This window comes from Caenorhabditis elegans, chromosome IV (assembly GCF_000002985.6).
Source record: "Caenorhabditis elegans chromosome IV".
NCBI lineage: Eukaryota > Metazoa > Nematoda > Chromadorea > Rhabditida > Rhabditidae > Caenorhabditis > Caenorhabditis elegans.
Genome location: NC_003282.8, coordinates 11,364,375 through 11,381,230, shown reverse-complemented (window position 1 = coordinate 11,381,230; position 16,856 = coordinate 11,364,375). Strand labels below are relative to the sequence as shown.

Below are 16,856 nucleotides of genomic sequence, written 5' to 3'. Positions count from 1 at the left end.
CTAATTGATACGCCTTTCAGAAGCGGACCACCTGCGGTCCAAAACAACGAAAATGATGTGAGGGAGGACTGGAAAAAAGAAGAAAAGGAGATAAATGAGAACGAATTAAATTATCTATCAATAGTTGTTCTTCTGTACTTTTTCTAGAATATTAGAAAACAACTCAATGAATGGAAAATATAAATGACTCGAATCGCCTAGCTGATCCATTTTTGAATCATTAATATCTCATTCAACCTATCCAAAAGGGACTTTTGAAATTATGAACTTTCTCCATCTAAATTCAATTTCTTTTCATGTGATATTTGCTCTTTTTCAATGTGATTTGTGCTCTTTACATCAAATCCTCAAAACTCTAATACCACACAGACTATATTAACAAACTCATTTTGATTTAGAATTTATATGTATGACGCCTTGCATTTTCAAGTTTCTGGAAGGTTGAAGGTTTATAGTAAGATTACGGCTCTCACCTGGATACAATTTTTCTTACACCAATTTGAATTTTGTAAGACAATAATTTGTTTACTTTGAAATAAAGACGTCTTGAGGCGGGTGACATATTCTGTTTGAAAGCCCTGACTGGGAAACGCTGGAGGACGTGTGAATGAAGTTTTGCTTTAACATTTCCAAAAATAGTCTAAAATTCAGAAATAAGACAAAAAAATGGAAATCGATTAAGAATGCAAATTTCAACTGTGAAAACCCAAATGTTTAATTTTGGCAGAGTTAAATATTTGTATTCGGCGAGAAAAATATGAAAAGCTAGTAATTTTGGCAGAACTCATAGTCAGATAAAAATGTAAAACGGAGACTAGAATGGTGACCTTAAAACTGATCAGACGACATTTAAAGTATTCCAAATACGTACCAATTCCAGAATCAGAAAAGTTCAGGTATAATTTCAGCTGCCAGTCACTCTGAATAACTAGATTCCACTCACTCTTTGATCATTCGACGTTTGGATTATTTATATCTGGAACATAGTGTCATCACTCACGGAAATCTGACGTTTCCGGATCACTAATATTATTTCGAAAAGCAACCACGGAAGAGCTTTCATTTGAAATTGATCAAAGCATATTCTCCTTCAAGCCTTTCAAATTGTATTTATTCTGTAGCAAAAACACAACAACAATGATTGGACACAGTTATACTGAAAGTTTGAAAGTTATCTCAGTAGAATATACAAATAATCAAAGTTCTTTGCCAGCAATAAAATGGGTCGATGATCGCGTAAGGAATGAGAAAAAGTCCGTACGAAAACTTTGTGGCAAGGACAATTGAAGTTAATTTTAGTAAATGTGAGAATCAGAAATAGAAAACGATGAAACAAATAAACAAAGGAAAAGGGTGCATGATGTTCTACAACTTTCGAGGGAAAATTGAGGGAAATTACTATTTGTCAAAAGTGAAACCATATACGAGTTTCTAGATAATAATAGATATCTATAAGTCCTCTTTTTTTATAATTTCGTTTATCATTTCGAGAGCTAAATTAAACCATCTCGTTGCATGGTTTTTTATGCATTCGTTGTGATTTCGTTGTGAGTGATTGAAAGCTGCCTTCGTGATTTACAGGCGGTGTCGGCAAGCTATTAGGCTCTTGTGTGTTAATATTTTTAAGATATATAACATCATTTTGACTGAATAAAATATTCCCCTTCAATAAATATGAACGTAAAGGTGGCCTTTGACCCAGTTCTTCCTAATTTTATAGTGATTCAACGCGTTGTCTACTCGAGTGGGCATTACGAGAGAAGCAGAGGATAAGAGAAAAAGCAAGAAAGATCTGAAAATAGGATAATAATGGGGTTAGATCATAAGTCTCCCTCTTCCATTCAATATTGTAACACAGTCACTGTTCTCCTATTCTGACACAATGAGCATCTTTCCTCTGCTCAATCTACCTGAGAAATCTCTGAATTACGTTCTTCGAAGAATGCCTTTAACCGAATTGTAAGTTTCTGAAATTTTGTGTTTATCCGTTTTCCAAAACTTCTTAAACCCTCCACCGTTTTTTGTGTGACACTTTGACCTATAAAAATGGGGACACCAGTTTGTTATGACGTCACGCATCATTAGACGTTGCTCGACAAAATACGCCTGACGACACACTAATAACCAAATATTATTGTGTCGCAGAAACGCCGTTTGTAAAATAATTATAGCTGCCAATATTAAAGTGGAACTACCGTATTTCTTCTATTAGTATTGCAGTCTCTAATAGTCTTGCACCTTTTTTTTGACTATGAGGAAACTTCAACGAATTTGTAATTTTTGGATAAACTTCTCAAAAATTGTTCTAATAGAGGATAAAGTATTAGAAAATAATGTATTGGTTTAAACGGTTGTATTGGTTTAAAAGTTTTCCATAAAATTTGGTAACTGTTCCGAAGTTATGGGGCTTTTGAAAATTAGTCTTGCACCTGTGAGAGGTCAGTTCTATACTGCCTCTCCGTTTCTTTTTATCGAGTGCACTCGATCATGGCCATCGACAACTGGTGGGGTGAGAGAGCACGAGAGAATAGATACATTTTATTCTACATATGAGAATTAACATCATTTCTATCCGGAGGCAAAAAAAAAGTTTCTTGTTTCAGAATTGGATTCGCTCTCATTTCTCAAACGGCAAAAAATCATGTTGAGAATTTGAATATAAAAATGAGAGATGTTCTGGTGGGTTTAGAAGACAATATACGATTTTATATTCGGGCCGATAGGAATAACTTTGTTGCGTCCGCGTTCTTCTCATTTGATATAAACCAAGTCCTTGAACAACCTGGTAAACGTGAATTCATTCTGAAGACTAGTGAAGGACAAACTTGGACCAATCCAGGACTTGGAGTGAGACAATTTTTGGATCATGTTCTTGAAATAGGTCATCATCCAGAGCTTTCTATTTTCTTCAATAAGATTGATTGCGACGAAGATACAATTTGTGATATGTTTGATGTTTTGGCACTTGAAACATTCGCAATGTACATCGGAAACTTTGTTAATATTTTTTATCAAAAAATGTTGAAGTATTATTTGAAAAACAAAAAAGTACAATGAACGACACTCCATAGAGACATCCAAATGGAACGACAAAACCGGAAACAATTTTGAGAGAAAAAAGTTAGAAAAAGTCAAAAGATTGGTGTGAGTCAAAAGAATGTGCCCCCTTGGGTGCAAGTTGAATAAAGAAAGTGAAGAAGATGGATTGAATGATCACAAAATGGAAAGTTTACAAGGAAAATTTTTCAGGGGATTTCTGGAAAATAACTAAAATTGGAAATTGCATTTCAAATCACACAAGCTTTTCAGTTTTCAACTTCAAATTATTTTCTTGAAATTAATATACGTCTAAAACTCTCTGAAACAAATAGCAATTTTGTCAACTTCTATTTTCAGCAATTGTTTTCTTTTCAATGATACTACAAATTTCTGTAAAATTTATAAAATGTTTACTTTCATTTTTGTAGAACACTGTTCAGAAGAATATCAAACAATCATTGATTGATACGAGAGAATCATTCAGATGAATTGCGTCCCTTTCACATTTACAGCGGCATTTTTTACGGAAACATCTATTATAACTTTTGTGGGGTTCGAATCGGTACAGGATTGCATTTTATTTTGGAACAGTTGGGGCTCGCACGATTTATTTAACAAAATTTTAAACTTCAAGGTATCGTTGAGCATGCAAATAAATCAGATTATTATGACAACATGAAAACTTGGGTGTATGGGGTAGAGAAAAATGGGAAGGGAATGATGCTGAATAATAGCTGATTAGCTCAAGAGATCAAATGCAATAAAGTTAGTACATGTAAAGATTAGATTAGTTTGCGGAATGGGGGTGTTTAGAACAACTTATCAATATCCCGATTTATCATCATTGTACGTCGAACTGCCGTATGAAGAGTTGCTGTCAGACGCTTGGCCAGAACAAGATGGTACTGCGCTTGGCCAATCGCAAACGGACAACAATGGATTGAACACGGTTCCCGATGGGCACGTCATCACAACCTTTCGTCCCCACACGCATCGATAGAAAACTTCGCAGTTATTGGCATCAGCGATGAAAGATCCATGTTCGGAGCATTCTCCATTGGTTTGACCATGGTTCTCGCATCCACTGACTTTTTGTGGGTAGTCGCATTTGCCGGTCAATTGATTGAATGCAAGGCTGGATTGACATGATGGATGTTCGAACAGTTCTCCTCCGAAGCACTGAAAAATTTCGTTTAAGTTTGAAAACATTCGTTAAAAATACCTGAAGAATTGCCGAACAATCTCTTTCGTTTCTGTAAAGGCCATCTTCCTTTCCATCACAAAAAGCGGACTGATCATTACTGGTGTAGTACTTCTTGATGGACGGATTTTTCGGAACAGTACACGCGGATACAGATTCTCTAACGATACACTCCAACTTGTCATTTGAAAAAACACGATCTTCGGAACATTGTTGAAGTTTTGAAGCACCGTACGAGCATCTGAGATATTTGCTGCTGCAGACACCAATAGAAAAGACAGCTTCCCCGTCCACATGTGCACATCGTCCTTCAAACTGCTTTGGTTGAGCAGGAGCGGGCGTTGTTGCAATCATCTGAAATTCAGTAATTTGTGAGATACTAGCTTAATAATCAACTCACATCCTTGATAGCATCACGAATAGCCTCCTTTCCACAACCGATTCTAGGAACGCATCTGTTAGAGTGAGAATCGAAGAGTTTCCCAATCCTGCACAATTTCTCAACGTTTCCGGCGTCGGTACATTCCAGGTATGTGCGAACGCAGAATCCAACGGGGGTACGTGATCCAACGGTGCATTTTTGGTCGTGCTCCACGTCATCCTCTTCTTCGTCTTCGCTGTCATTATCGGCTCGGTCATAGGATCTAGTAGACGTGGTTTCATCTCCGTATGGAATAGTGTATTCACCGCTGTCTGTTGTAGAATATTTAGTGGAGCCAGTGATGTAGGTGTCCGTTGGCCCGTCATTTGCAACTGTAGTAGCAGCCTCAGTTGTCGTAAGAACCTCTTCTAATGTCTTGTACGGCATTAACTGAACAAGACCAGCATCTGAAATAATTAGAGGATTGAAGCTTAAGAAATATTGAAATTTGATACCTGTCGTAACTTCCTGCTCATCACAAGCTCGAGCTGGAATTTCACTGAAAGTCCGGCAACCTTGTACTGATGGATCGTAACCTTCACCCAGCTGGCAGTTACCCGAACTGATAAGGCGTCCATGTGAACAGACGAAGTAAAACGATGAGCATCCCGTTCCATGAGTTCCATCTGAGAGACTTGTGCAGGTATCAACTGGGTTGACAGTAACCGACGGAATGTACGGTGCCACGGAAGGTTCATACGTTGTTGGCTCATCCTCTGATGGCGATGCTGGAGTAGTTGTGAAGTCCAAATACGGAACAGTCGACGAAGAACTTACGTCTGCTGTTTGGCCTGAAATTGTAACTTTCATAATATTTTCAAACAAAGTTAAAACTCACATTTGAACACTTCGTCTCTGAAACGGCAACTTTGGCTTCGTTCATCGAAATACAGAGACCCTTCACATTCTCTCACAGATGCAGCACTATCCGAGCACTGGATGTACTTTTGCGAGCAACCTAGATCAAAAAGCCCAGAAGCAACATAAGCGCATCGATCTCCAACCGGCGTTTGTGTGGTGGATGGGACATCATCCGATGGGATTCCGTAGTAGTTCGATGACTGATCCTGGCCTGGTGTAGTGATAACAGGTGAACTTGTAGATCCTTGGGATCCGCCTGAAAATTATCAAGTTGATATAAACCTCAGCTTAGACTAAAGCTTACACTCTGGAACTTCATCTCTGTAAGTACACTCTTGTGTGGCCTCATTGAAATACAACGATTCTCCACAACGACGCACAATTGCTGCTCCATTAGAACATTGAATGTATTTTTGCGAGCATCCAAGTGAGAAAAGGCCTGATGCGTCCAATGAACAACGATCCCCAATGGGAGCAGCTGAAGTCGATGGCACGTCATTTGAAGAGTATTGGGTGGTGTAAGATTCGTATGAATTTGGAGCCTGAGTGGTTGATGGTTGATCATTCCATGTTGATTGAGTAGTGACGCCGTCATTCTCAATGTACTCAGAAGGTGCAGATAAATCGTCTGAAGTCTGTGTTCCGATTGTGACAGCGACTATTGTTGTTGAAACACCGCACGTTTCTGAGCAAGAACGAAGAGTTTTGTCGAATGTTTCTCCAATTGGACAAGCTGCCATACGATTGATTCCGTTTCCAGAGCAGAAAATGAACTGATCGAAACAGTCGCCGAATGTAAGGAAAGTGGGAGTAGTGTATTGTTGACAGTCCTTGTTTACTTGAGCTTGTCGAGCAGATATTTGTGCAGACTGCTGTCCATATACAGATTGTTCAGTTCCGTAGTAGGCTGAACGCTTCCTTCTCGTGGCTCCGAACAAATCTTTTGCGTCGAACGTTTTCTCGTCGTCATAGCCGTCTGGATCCTCATGTGGTCCCAACTGTTTTTTTGAATGACGATTCTTCGGGAATACTTGCTCAATGTTAGATTCAACAAACTTCGCGTTTGGCCCTTCGAACTCATCATCAATCAAGAAACGTTTGTTTCCATCAACCTTCCTGGCATCTCCTTGGATCTTTCCCATTCTTGCACGGCGGTAGTCTTTGAATTGATCGCTAAGTGCAGCACGACCACGGAAAGCGGTTGAGAATGGAGAATCAATGGCCGCTGAAGTATCAAAATTATCACAAAGAAAAGACTAATCCTAACTTACGTCCATAACCATAGCGGCGATGATCTCTGTGGCTGCCTCCACGGTGTCGAGGGATGAAGAATGGATTCTCAAGATACGAGTTTCCATTTACCGGTCCGTAACTCGGCTTCCCATGATGATACTTACGCCTTCTGTCGAATTTTGGTTTCAGACGAACGTTCTCATCAAATGGACTGACGATGGTATCCGATGGAGGCCCGTAAGAGTTGTACGCAGGAGCGGCGGGAACAGTGATTGGTTGACATTGTGGCAAATCGAACACGCACATAACGAGAGAGGACTCGAAGAGAGTGTTGACTGGACATTGCTTTGAACGCACCGAGTTGTTCTGACAACGATTGAATCGTGACGAACACATCCCGAAGGAGTTGACTTGTCCCTCCTGACAAACGAACGGAGTTTGCGTCGTTGTTGTCGTTGTCACGGCATCAAATCCAGTCGTAGTTGTCTCAATAGCATCAATTGAAGGTGTTGTTGTTGTTGAGATGACATCAGCGGAAGTTGTTGAGCTGTATTCACTGTCATCTTCTTGCGGTGTTGTGATTGTAGAAGTTGAGTACGATACAGTGGTCGTTGGATCATCGGTCGTGCATTGGAAATCGCAGGACTCTGAAAAACGAAGAAATTAACATAATACTCGATCACGTGCACTTACGTTGATTGATATTGAAAACTGTTCCCGGTGGACAGTATCTCTGGAACACCATGTTGTTGCTGCATGAGTAGAATACGTCATTGCAACCGTCGGCGTAGTTTCCGTCTTCCAGACCGTTGCAATCGAAGTCAATTGAATCCGGCTGCTCGTTCGACGGTTGACGTTCGTAATCTCCAGCAATCTCACCGGAAGCTTCTCCGTATCCTTCTTCACCATCTTCGTAGACTTGTGGTGCAGTAGTTGTGTCCTGTTTCACTTCGTCGCAAGATTCACGACAATCTTGGGTTCTTTCGTTAAAGACCAAGCTATCAGGACATTTCGCCATGTAGGCTCCGCCGGCGACGCAGCTGATAAACTGGTTAGAGCAGCCAATGGAGTAGATGCCATCCTGTTTCGATGTGCAGTCGAATTCCGCATATGGGGTGTCATCTTCTTCAGTGTTTTCATCTACTCGACATTCTGGAGATTCGTCGACTGGCACACATTCGTCTTCGTAGAAGACAGAATCATCGCTGCAGGTGGCTGCTTGCCTGACTCCGTTCACACATATCGAGTACTGAAAATAAAGAATTATATTTGAAACGGAGGGCTACTGGTTTACCTCCCGACTGCATGCATTTCCTGCTATGTTTCCGTTGAAGTATGCAGGGCATTCTGTGGCTGCTGGTGAGTGCGGGTATTGAATAGAATTCGAAACTGGAAAATAAAAATATTTGATTGAAAAGAAAGAGGCAGAAACTCACAAAATGTTAGTAGAAGCAGCGAGACGGTGGCTAGCTGTGGCCCCATCGCCTGAAATTGATAACAGTTAGAGGATGAATATTTTAACTTAAAAGTTTTACGAAATAAAAACAGAAAAGGTTCAAAATGGTCGCCATTTCAGGAGAAACTAATAAAAATTAGAGCTAATGAAGAAGGAATGAAATGGAACATTCGAGGTTGAAAACTCAATCCAAAAAATTTCCCGCTCGAGCCTAAAACTGGGGTCAAATAATTTTTGATCTACTGCACTTTTACATGTCTGAAATGGGTATTGGCATACATTTGCTCAATTTTATTCTTTAAAAATTAATTTTAGATCATAAAATTAATGAAAACAAACAAAATATTATGAGAAAATTCAAGATATTTTCAAAATTAAGAAAAACTAAAGAATTGTGCGGCCCAAAAATAACAGAGTACGGTATTAGTTAGCAATCGTGGCGAGACCCAACTAACAACATACATGATCCTTTAATACCAACCGTTTCCATTTTCCAAAATATGTTTTTTTGGTTGATTTAATTTTAATTGCATCCAATTTTTTGTTAATTTTCTGAAACAAAAAAATTAACTTCTAAAAATTCATAGTCGGTTTAAATAATTATAACTTTAAATAGAAAGTTTGGACATTAGCGGCTTACTTGACTACGGTATGCAAAAGTACGCAAAGACACTTCACGTCGTTTTGCAGATCCACGGAAAATCAATTTTTTTTTTGATTTTTAAAATCATCGTTTCGTTTTCCTTCGGGAATAGCGAAATTAAGGTTTTTAATGAACTTTTTTCCTCGCTTCTTTCAATAGCTATTAGTAGAATTTGTGTATTCTCTGTTTTCTCTGTCCGCGCGACATAACTTGAAAAAACATTGTCTGATTTCTTAAACATATAACAATTAGTGTTTTATTTTCTTTTTGATATTTTTCTTAAACATTTTTAAATAAGAAGCTTCTATTTTTTCGAAAATTGGTGCGATGAGTTCACTTTTTGATATTGAAATATTTTGAATTACTCCTCCCAAATTGGGAGTCCCAATTTTTATATGCGGAACATTCTAAGGAACATTCATTCTGCCATTTTTCTTTTCCGTTCGATATCGGTGTTTCTAGCTGTCTGAATTACATCAAGACTACTCTTTTAAAAACTTTCACTTCCTCCTATTTGTTCGAGTGCAAAGGAGCGCACTTACTCCCTGTTCAGCTGCTCTCATTCATCCACGTCAACGTTACAGCTAAAGTTACAACAATTGCTCATTAAACGGAACACGATCGATGAGCTCGAAGCTCTACTCACGTTCCGGCGTATTTGTCTGGAGTCCACGTGGAATTCAGAAAAAGGTAATTAATCAATCTTCGTCTATAATTGAAATAAATCAAATTTTCAGGGCTTAATTGTTGCTGATTTCGCTCAGTTTTTTGACCCGACTGCAACATCAATCGAACCAAAGATCGATTTTTTGCCAGCAAGTGAGATATATGAAAAATCGAATTTGGCCCCGAATGTGTCGCATGCCACTAATTATCGGTGAGAATTATAATGTGAAGCGGTATAGTGTATTTCATAATTTTAGATTCAATGAATTAGCCTGGACTTCTCTGTGTTCCGATGCACATCCGAACGGAATAATTGCTGGCGGTACAGAGGACGGAACTGTGGTATTTTTTGATGCTGATAAATTTATCAAGAATCAATCACTAGAAGTTCTTCTTTCTCGAAGAGATCATCATGGGCATGTTCTCACTATTGATGTTTCCAGGGACGGCAGGTATGAAATGAAAGTTTACAAGAACAATTCAAAAAAATAATTTTTAAGATGGATGGCTTCTGGTGGAGGCTCAGGACAAATTCTTCTCTGGGATTGCGCAAATCTGAAAACACCATTCTCTCCCGGTTCGCCAAATTTCCCAGATCAAGTGAAACTTCTTCGCTGGAACTTGAAGAACGAGTCTGTGTTTGCTTCCATATCGTCCAGAAGAGTCAGTTTTTGGGATTTGAGAAGAAATGGATCGCCGGTGTTAGAATTCGCAGAGGTTGGATTTTCAATTGCCTGGTGGCTATTAAAGTTCTATTTGCAGATTCCTGGCTGTGATTGGTCTTCGCTCTCTTGGAATCCTTCGGACGCCTCACAACTTATAGTTTCCAGCCAATCTCAACACGCCTCTGTTATTCAGAAATGGGATTCGAGATTCACTTCAACACCAGTTAAAGAATACAGACATCATAATATGGGAATTACGAGTGTTGACTGGTAAGTTTTTATTTAAAAGTTTGTTGATTATATAATAAAAATTGAGCTAGACAATTTATTTTTGTACAAAAAACTATATAAAAATTACGAAAAATATTAATACAGGAACAAAGCTGATGATCGTCTTGTAATTTCATCTGGCTGTGATGGACAAGTGGTTATATGGAATCACGAAACATCTGAGGTGCTTGGAGGTGTTGGAAGTCTTCAAGGAGACTGGATCCGAAATGTTAAATGGAATGAAGAGGAGCCATCACAATTTGCTATTCAATATTTCCAACATCCTGTTCAAATATCCTCATTGACTAGTCTTGGATCTCCGCAACCAGGAGCCGATGTACTTGCCGCTAGGATCTCCGATCAATTTGTTCCTGCATGGCACCGTGCTCCCTTAATTGGCTCATCAATAGCATTAGGTGGACGGTTGGCAACATTCTGGAAGTCCTACGATGCAATGACCCAACAATGGCACCATAATGTGGAAATTGAAACGGTATTGAAATTTTATAACAAATCTCGTTTTTGACTAGCGGGCCCTATGGGGCCCGCTAGTAGAGGTTGGGTTGGGGCGAGTCCGCTAGCTGGCGCGGGTTCTCGGCTTCGCCTCGAACGTGCGATTGGCAATGTTTTGGGTCTCGCACCGCAGGCCTACGGCCTGCGTGGCTTCCTGAACCAGTATAGCAGGCCTTCGGCCTGCTATAATAGAACAAAAATATGTAAGTAATCAAATATACTGTAGGGATAGTCAAAAAGGTTGCCACAGGCAAGAATTATTCAAAACAATTGCAATTGTATGTACATGTACACGTGGACAGCCAAAGACGACATGTTTGAGGGGTTTATGGTGGGGTGACGATGTGTCGAGTAGAAGAATATCTCCACTATATGACTGATAATTCAAATATGTTGATTTTTGGGAAGAGTTGGGTACCCAGGTGAGTTGAATAATACAACTACCACTGGCGGATGAGGGGAAGGAGGGGGCCGGGCAAAGACTTTTCAAACTTCGACGCGTCGTAACTTTGTTCATAGTAGGAATTGAAAAATTAAAAGTATATACTTGAACTCAGCGTTAAAAGGAGAATATGATAGCATTTGAAATTTTAGAAATTGGTGAAGAATGAACTTTTGAGCTTCCTAAGCATGGCCTGAAGCCTACAACTTCAGGAACGGGGCTCGAGGAACTCATGACCAAAAAATTTTAGTTTGTCTCGCTTCTCATAGCAAAAATAATAAGAATTAGGACATAAAATTCATTATCCAACAGAAAACTGGTCCAGGAAAAGAGGAAAATTGAAATTTCGAGGTCAAAAATTAAATAAACTAAATTCGTTGAAAATGATCGTAGAGGACTGTGCTTTCAGCTTGCATTCGGTATTTATGTACTAATTACGAATTTAACATAAAATCCCATTCGGTAGTGGAAAATTTTTTATTTTTCCAGCAAAAACGTCATTTTTTTGAGAAAATGCAGAAATTTGCGATTTCTGAAGTTATTTTTGACTTTTTTGTAAAAAAAATTATATTTTTGAAGAGTAAATTTCCTGAAAAATACGTTTTTCGAAAAATTTACCCCAAAAAGTGCCAAACTGACCGACTTACAGCCGAAAGAATCTCAAAAATCACTAATTTGCACACCAAGGGGTTGCGCACAATTTCATTGAAAAATCGTCAATTTATGCTTTTTTCGTAACTTTCCGGTTGGATAATGAGAAAACTATTTAGAAAAACGGAATCTACGTTAAAATTTACATTTGATAATGTAAAATAAAACAAAAATACGAACGTTAAACATGTTTTCAACGCAATTTTCGAAATTCCGGGATTTTTCGAGTCCGATTTTCAAATCATCATAACTCAGTTCAAAATTGATGAAATTGCAAAAACTAAAAATTTTTATCAATCCCAGATATACAGTTACCTTATCAAAAACATTTTATACTATGACCTCTAAACGTGTGCAAAAAAAGCGACACTACACGCGAAAAAAGTGATTTTTTCGTGTTTCATCAAGAATTTCTCTTAAAAGATGAAATCAAATCAAATAACCATTTAGATAATAAGATAGAAAAAGCGATTCTCTATTTCCTACAAAAAAGAAAATTAAAAAATGTGCAGGTACAGCAAAGTTACAGACGAAAGTGCACACCCAACTTTTTAAATTTTTTGTTACACTTTTTGCGCAAAAAGTGACGACCCTTGCACTTTCCGGATTTAATATAGGAAGAAGGCAGAAGTTTTTCTATTTTCAGATAGTTCCAGAAAACGATGTTGGTGTCAACGACATTGCTCAGTATCTACATATTAAGGATGATAAACGAAACTTAGGATGGTATCTTCATGAGAGGTAATTATATTTTCAGATTAAAATTATCAAAATTAAAAACTTCAGAGCATATGCCCCATCAAGCGATACTTCAGAAGAAGCAGATCTTACACGAAAAGTTTGGCTTATTCTTCTCGCGCTACAGGAAGGAGCTGGACGCACAAAGATGCTAAATTATTTAGGACTTGTAGAATCACAGGATGAGGAGTTTTCCGAGAAGAACGCAGCATCAGCAGTCTCAAATCCAAATATTCAACCTACGGCAATACCTGATAGATCTGCTCGTTCAACTTCTGTTGTTTCCGGCGCAGACACTGACATTGATATTCCGGAAGTAACAGTCATTGAAAGATGTTCTAGTGTTAATTGGTCGACTTTGGATAACTCAGGATGGGATCTTCTTCTTCATACAATTCGACAAGATCATCTTGAAGTCATTCGTGTTCTAATCTCCTCAAATCAACACGTAGCCGCAATGATGTACGCTGCTCAACACGAAACAGATCATTTGGCAATGATTCTTGATGATTATAATAAAAGTAATCGTTTTCGAGCTGTATATTGTAATTATAATTTGAAATTTCAGAATTCAACAACTCGAGTCCTCTATCTTCTATAATTCTTGCACTTTCATCGTCCTCGTCGGCTAACAAAACAGAAATCACTCCTTCAAAGCAATCATCTGAACAAGAGGTTTCTCAGCAAATTGGAAGTATTCTCCAAACTTTCCCCGATCAAAAGTGGTCAGAGCTTCTTGGCTTCATAATTGCTCACGAATCAAATGCGACAGATATCAGATTAGCAGCAAAATGCATTGGAAAGCGATGGTTGGAACAAGGAAGTTAGCGAATTTTAAAATAATACATCATAGATTCAATTTGTTTCCAGAACCTCTCCGTGCTTGTATTGCTTTTTTGATTGCCGGAGACATTGATCATCTCTTACTTGCCAATACATCCTTCACACTAGTGGATCGACTGAAACAGGCTTTAATACTTCATCAAGTATCGAAAGGTGCCAAGTATTCGGATGGATTAGAGAAGGTAGAAAAATCAAGATTATCTCCAAACTCGTAAACGATAATTTTTAGCTAATCATGAACTTCGCCAATGAACTTCTCATTCAAGGCGCAGGTTCCGTCGCATGGAATTTGGTTAAGTGGTCTCAAAATGGTTCTGCTGAAATGCAAGAGCTTCAATGGACTTGCTATAATGTTGCCGGAGGTCGAGATTGTACAGGGGATCAACCACCATTTAATCCGTTTGATGTCGCTCTACCTAGAGCTCAACAGCCACCCATTGTTCAACCGACACGGACATATCAACAACCGGCACCTATTCCCCCACCGGTATTTGTTAGTTTACTTTAAATTTATATATTTATCCAAAATTTAGAATCTCGTAAATGGTTTTAACCCGTATAATCCATCTCATTCTCAATGTCCACCACCTCCTATGGATTACTCGAATAATCGAAGAAATTCCAATTTGACACCAATGCCACCATCTTCCACTTTTTATCAGACACCATCATGGGATCATAAACCAGTGAGTTTTTATAATATCCGGAACAGAATCATAGTTTCTTTTCATTTCAGCCACCAACAATGCCAGCGAACATGCCACCATCTAAACCAGTTGCTCCAGTTACTCCCGGTTGGAATGATCCTCCTCCAATGGCTTTGAAGCCTACCACTGTTGCCCAGCCAAAGCAAAATGTGATGGAAATCAATTGGAAACCTATAGAAACTGCCCAAGCTCCTGGTGGAATGATGACTGGGCAGCAGTTGAACGGATTTGCAGGAGGGTATCAAAATGTGATGACTAATGGAATTCAAGGTAATACTCTAAATTCTTCAATTTGTGCATATATCTATATTTTCAGGAATGAGTATTCACAATCAACAATCATCTGCAGCGTCTTCAGCTTTTCCATCTCCAAACTCTTATCAACAGAGACCGGCTTCTGCAGCATCCGTTGTAGCTCCAGCTCCAATCCAATTATCACCGGAAGATGAGAAAATTATTGAACCCATTAATACATTGGCTCAGTGTATCATTGAAAATGCCAGAATTCAGGCTAGAATGGAAAAAGCTCAGGATTTGAGAACTCGTATTCAGGCAGAGCTCTCACCGCGTCTTGCTGCGAATAGGGTACGGTTTCATTAATTTTCAAAATAATTTGAAATCTAAATATTCAGTTGTCTCCCGAATCGAAGCAGCATCTAACTCATATGGCTTACTTTGTTTCCATGCGGCAGATTCGTGAAGCTCAAGCAGTTGTGGCACAAATGGCACGGAATTCAGGAGATTTTGTTGAGGTGAATTTTGTATTATGATTTATTTAACAAAAATGGAAAGCCAATTCGTATTGTTTTATATGTAAAGCACAGTGAATTGTTCTCCAAAAAGAAATAATCTCTTCATTATCTTATTTGTTCAACTCGTCTTTTTTGCAGATTTCGTCGTTCCTTCCGGCTCTAAAGTCGCTTCTTTCGCTCGCCTCTCATTAATCTTCTCCGCGTCATAATGAGAGTGTTGCCTTCATTGTTATGTGATTTTGATTATCAATTATCAAAAATGCCAACATTTTGAATATATTATATTTCATTTGCTTCGTGTGTAAAATCGTGTAAACTGTTTTGTCCCAAATAATTATTGCGTGTAATACGACTTTCCAATACCCCCAAAAATTCCTGCCAATACTTAAAATTAGATATTGCTTTATAGTCCCAAATTTTCTTACTGCTTTGTAATCATTCTTTGTTGTAGTCATAATATTTATTTATTCGATTTTAAAGTACTTTATAAATAAACGAGTTTTTTTCCCACATATTATAATTTTATATCCGTTTTTATTTCGATTTCAGACGGCAAAAATCCCTATTGAAATATCTTATTCTCTTCCAATCCAGAAGAAAAAAGTATCAACCTGTTCAGTTTTGCGTAGTTTTACGATTTGATCGCTTTTGTTTACACATCTATAAATACACACCCTTTTCCGATTCGTAATAAGATGGTCAAGAGAAATGACACATTTAAAAATCTTAAATTTATATAAGAAAATTGATTATAATCAGCTTCAGACACTGACTGAATTAGTTTAAACGGTCTCGCAACGATTTAATTTTTCAATGCGTGCTCCTTTCATTTTTTTTTTACTACAGTACTCAGTTCGCTGTGAGACCATCTCAAAAACTGTTTTGTCTTCTTTCGCTTGTTTCAATTTTATATCAAAAACGTTCTGTTCATCCACACACAAATCTTTGAATCTCCACCCATTTTCATTCGTTTATCTTCATAACTTTTCCCATTTCTTCACATCCTCAATGTTTTATATTTATTGAGGTGTGGTGGTCATTTAACGACGCATCAATTCCTTCGCGTCTTTTAGACTTTCTGGTTTTATATTTAGGTACGAAGATATCTAGGAATGTGATTGTTTGTTGCAATATATACGTTTTATGATGTTTTCTAAAGCCTAGAAGACTTAAAATTTTGAATATTAAAAGGGAGTAGAATTTGTGTGGTTTTCCTTAAATTGACTGGCCTAAAATGGCAAAATTTCAACAAAAAAAATGTTCCTAATCTGAAATTTCGCCAATTCTTATTTAACACATCAGCTGGAATAAAAATGTTATTAAATTATAACCATTTATTACCTTTTTGGTCGATTAGTTGGCTGATTTAGGCGCACTTTATGCCGACAAGCATCTAAAACTGTCCCAAATTAAATGCATACTGACTTGAAATGTGCCTAAATCGACGAATTCACGCGTTTAAAAATTATCAAAAAATACAATAAAGGTTGATAATTTGAAAGAAATACTGTATTCCAGCAGGATATTTGGGCAAAACTTTGAATTTTTTGAGAATTATTATAAAATTTGATATTTTAGACCCATTTTGTGTATGTTTAAGCAAAAAATTTACAAACTCTGATCACCATTCAAAAATTAAAAATGTTCTTCTTCCTTTTAATAGTCTAGAGTTTTCAATTCATCACTGTTGTTTTGACCTCCCTTGTTACTTCGGAAGCTTTTTGTGTCTCCAATTGACTCATGCCGGAGCCCTTT

At 37.9% G+C, this 16,856-nt stretch overlaps 3 protein-coding genes across 3 annotated transcripts; 2 read left to right on the top strand and 1 right to left on the bottom strand.

The window, feature by feature from the left end:
* Positions 1–1,876: 1,876 nt before the first annotated feature.
* Positions 1,877–3,060, top strand: fbxb-76 (F-box domain-containing protein). Its single transcript, NM_069745.2, has 2 exons — positions 1,877–1,959; positions 2,604–3,060. Exons 1-2 carry the CDS (start codon positions 1,883–1,885, stop codon positions 3,055–3,057), a joined length of 531 nt encoding a protein of 176 aa, NP_502146.1. The 5' UTR covers positions 1,877–1,882; the 3' UTR covers positions 3,058–3,060.
* A 543-nt stretch (positions 3,061–3,603) lies between these two features.
* cbd-1 (Chitin-binding domain protein cbd-1) lies at positions 3,604–8,240 on the bottom strand. The gene is made up of 10 exons (NM_069744.8): positions 8,192–8,240; positions 8,050–8,144; positions 7,449–8,004; positions 6,794–7,402; positions 5,827–6,747; positions 5,500–5,778; positions 5,117–5,452; positions 4,641–5,068; positions 4,262–4,594; positions 3,604–4,218 (listed from the first exon to the last, which is right to left on the bottom strand). Exons 1-10 carry the CDS (start codon positions 8,235–8,237, stop codon positions 3,862–3,864), a joined length of 3,960 nt encoding a protein of 1,319 aa, NP_502145.2. The 5' UTR covers positions 8,238–8,240; the 3' UTR covers positions 3,604–3,861.
* Positions 8,241–9,438: 1,198 nt separating this feature from the next.
* On the top strand, positions 9,439–15,610 carry sec-31 (WD_REPEATS_REGION domain-containing protein). Its single transcript, NM_069743.7, has 16 exons — positions 9,439–9,544; positions 9,592–9,731; positions 9,778–9,972; positions 10,021–10,237; positions 10,283–10,455; positions 10,561–10,948; positions 12,708–12,802; positions 12,848–13,320; positions 13,368–13,622; positions 13,670–13,824; positions 13,872–14,129; positions 14,176–14,328; positions 14,379–14,619; positions 14,666–14,934; positions 14,982–15,101; positions 15,240–15,610. Exons 1-16 carry the CDS (start codon positions 9,479–9,481, stop codon positions 15,291–15,293), a joined length of 3,252 nt encoding a protein of 1,083 aa, NP_502144.1. The 5' UTR covers positions 9,439–9,478; the 3' UTR covers positions 15,294–15,610.
* The last annotated feature ends 1,246 nt before the right edge of the window (positions 15,611–16,856 follow it).

Excerpts from the sequence above, each read along its gene's own strand:
- fbxb-76 (NM_069745.2), top strand. The coding sequence starts at position 1,883 with ATGAGCATCTTTCCTCTGCTCAATCTACCTGAGAAATCTCTGAATTAC. Across the intron at positions 1,960-2,603 it reads AGAATGCCTTTAACCGAATT|AATTGGATTCGCTCTCATTT; the intron begins GTAAGTTTCTGA and ends TTCTTGTTTCAG.
- cbd-1 (NM_069744.8), bottom strand. The coding sequence starts at position 8,237 with ATGGGGCCACAGCTAGCCACCGTCTCGCTGCTTCTACTAACATTTT. Across the intron at positions 8,145-8,191 it reads GCTGCTTCTACTAACATTTT|TTTCGAATTCTATTCAATAC; the intron begins GTGAGTTTCTGC and ends TTTATTTTCCAG. Across the intron at positions 5,069-5,116 it reads TGAGCAGGAAGTTACGACAG|ATGCTGGTCTTGTTCAGTTA; the intron begins GTATCAAATTTC and ends TAATTATTTCAG.
- sec-31 (NM_069743.7), top strand. The coding sequence starts at position 9,479 with ATGAGCTCGAAGCTCTACTCACGTTCCGGCGTATTTGTCTGGAGTCCA. Across the intron at positions 10,238-10,282 it reads CGGTGTTAGAATTCGCAGAG|ATTCCTGGCTGTGATTGGTC; the intron begins GTTGGATTTTCA and ends TTCTATTTGCAG. Across the intron at positions 14,620-14,665 it reads GATGACTAATGGAATTCAAG|GAATGAGTATTCACAATCAA; the intron begins GTAATACTCTAA and ends CTATATTTTCAG.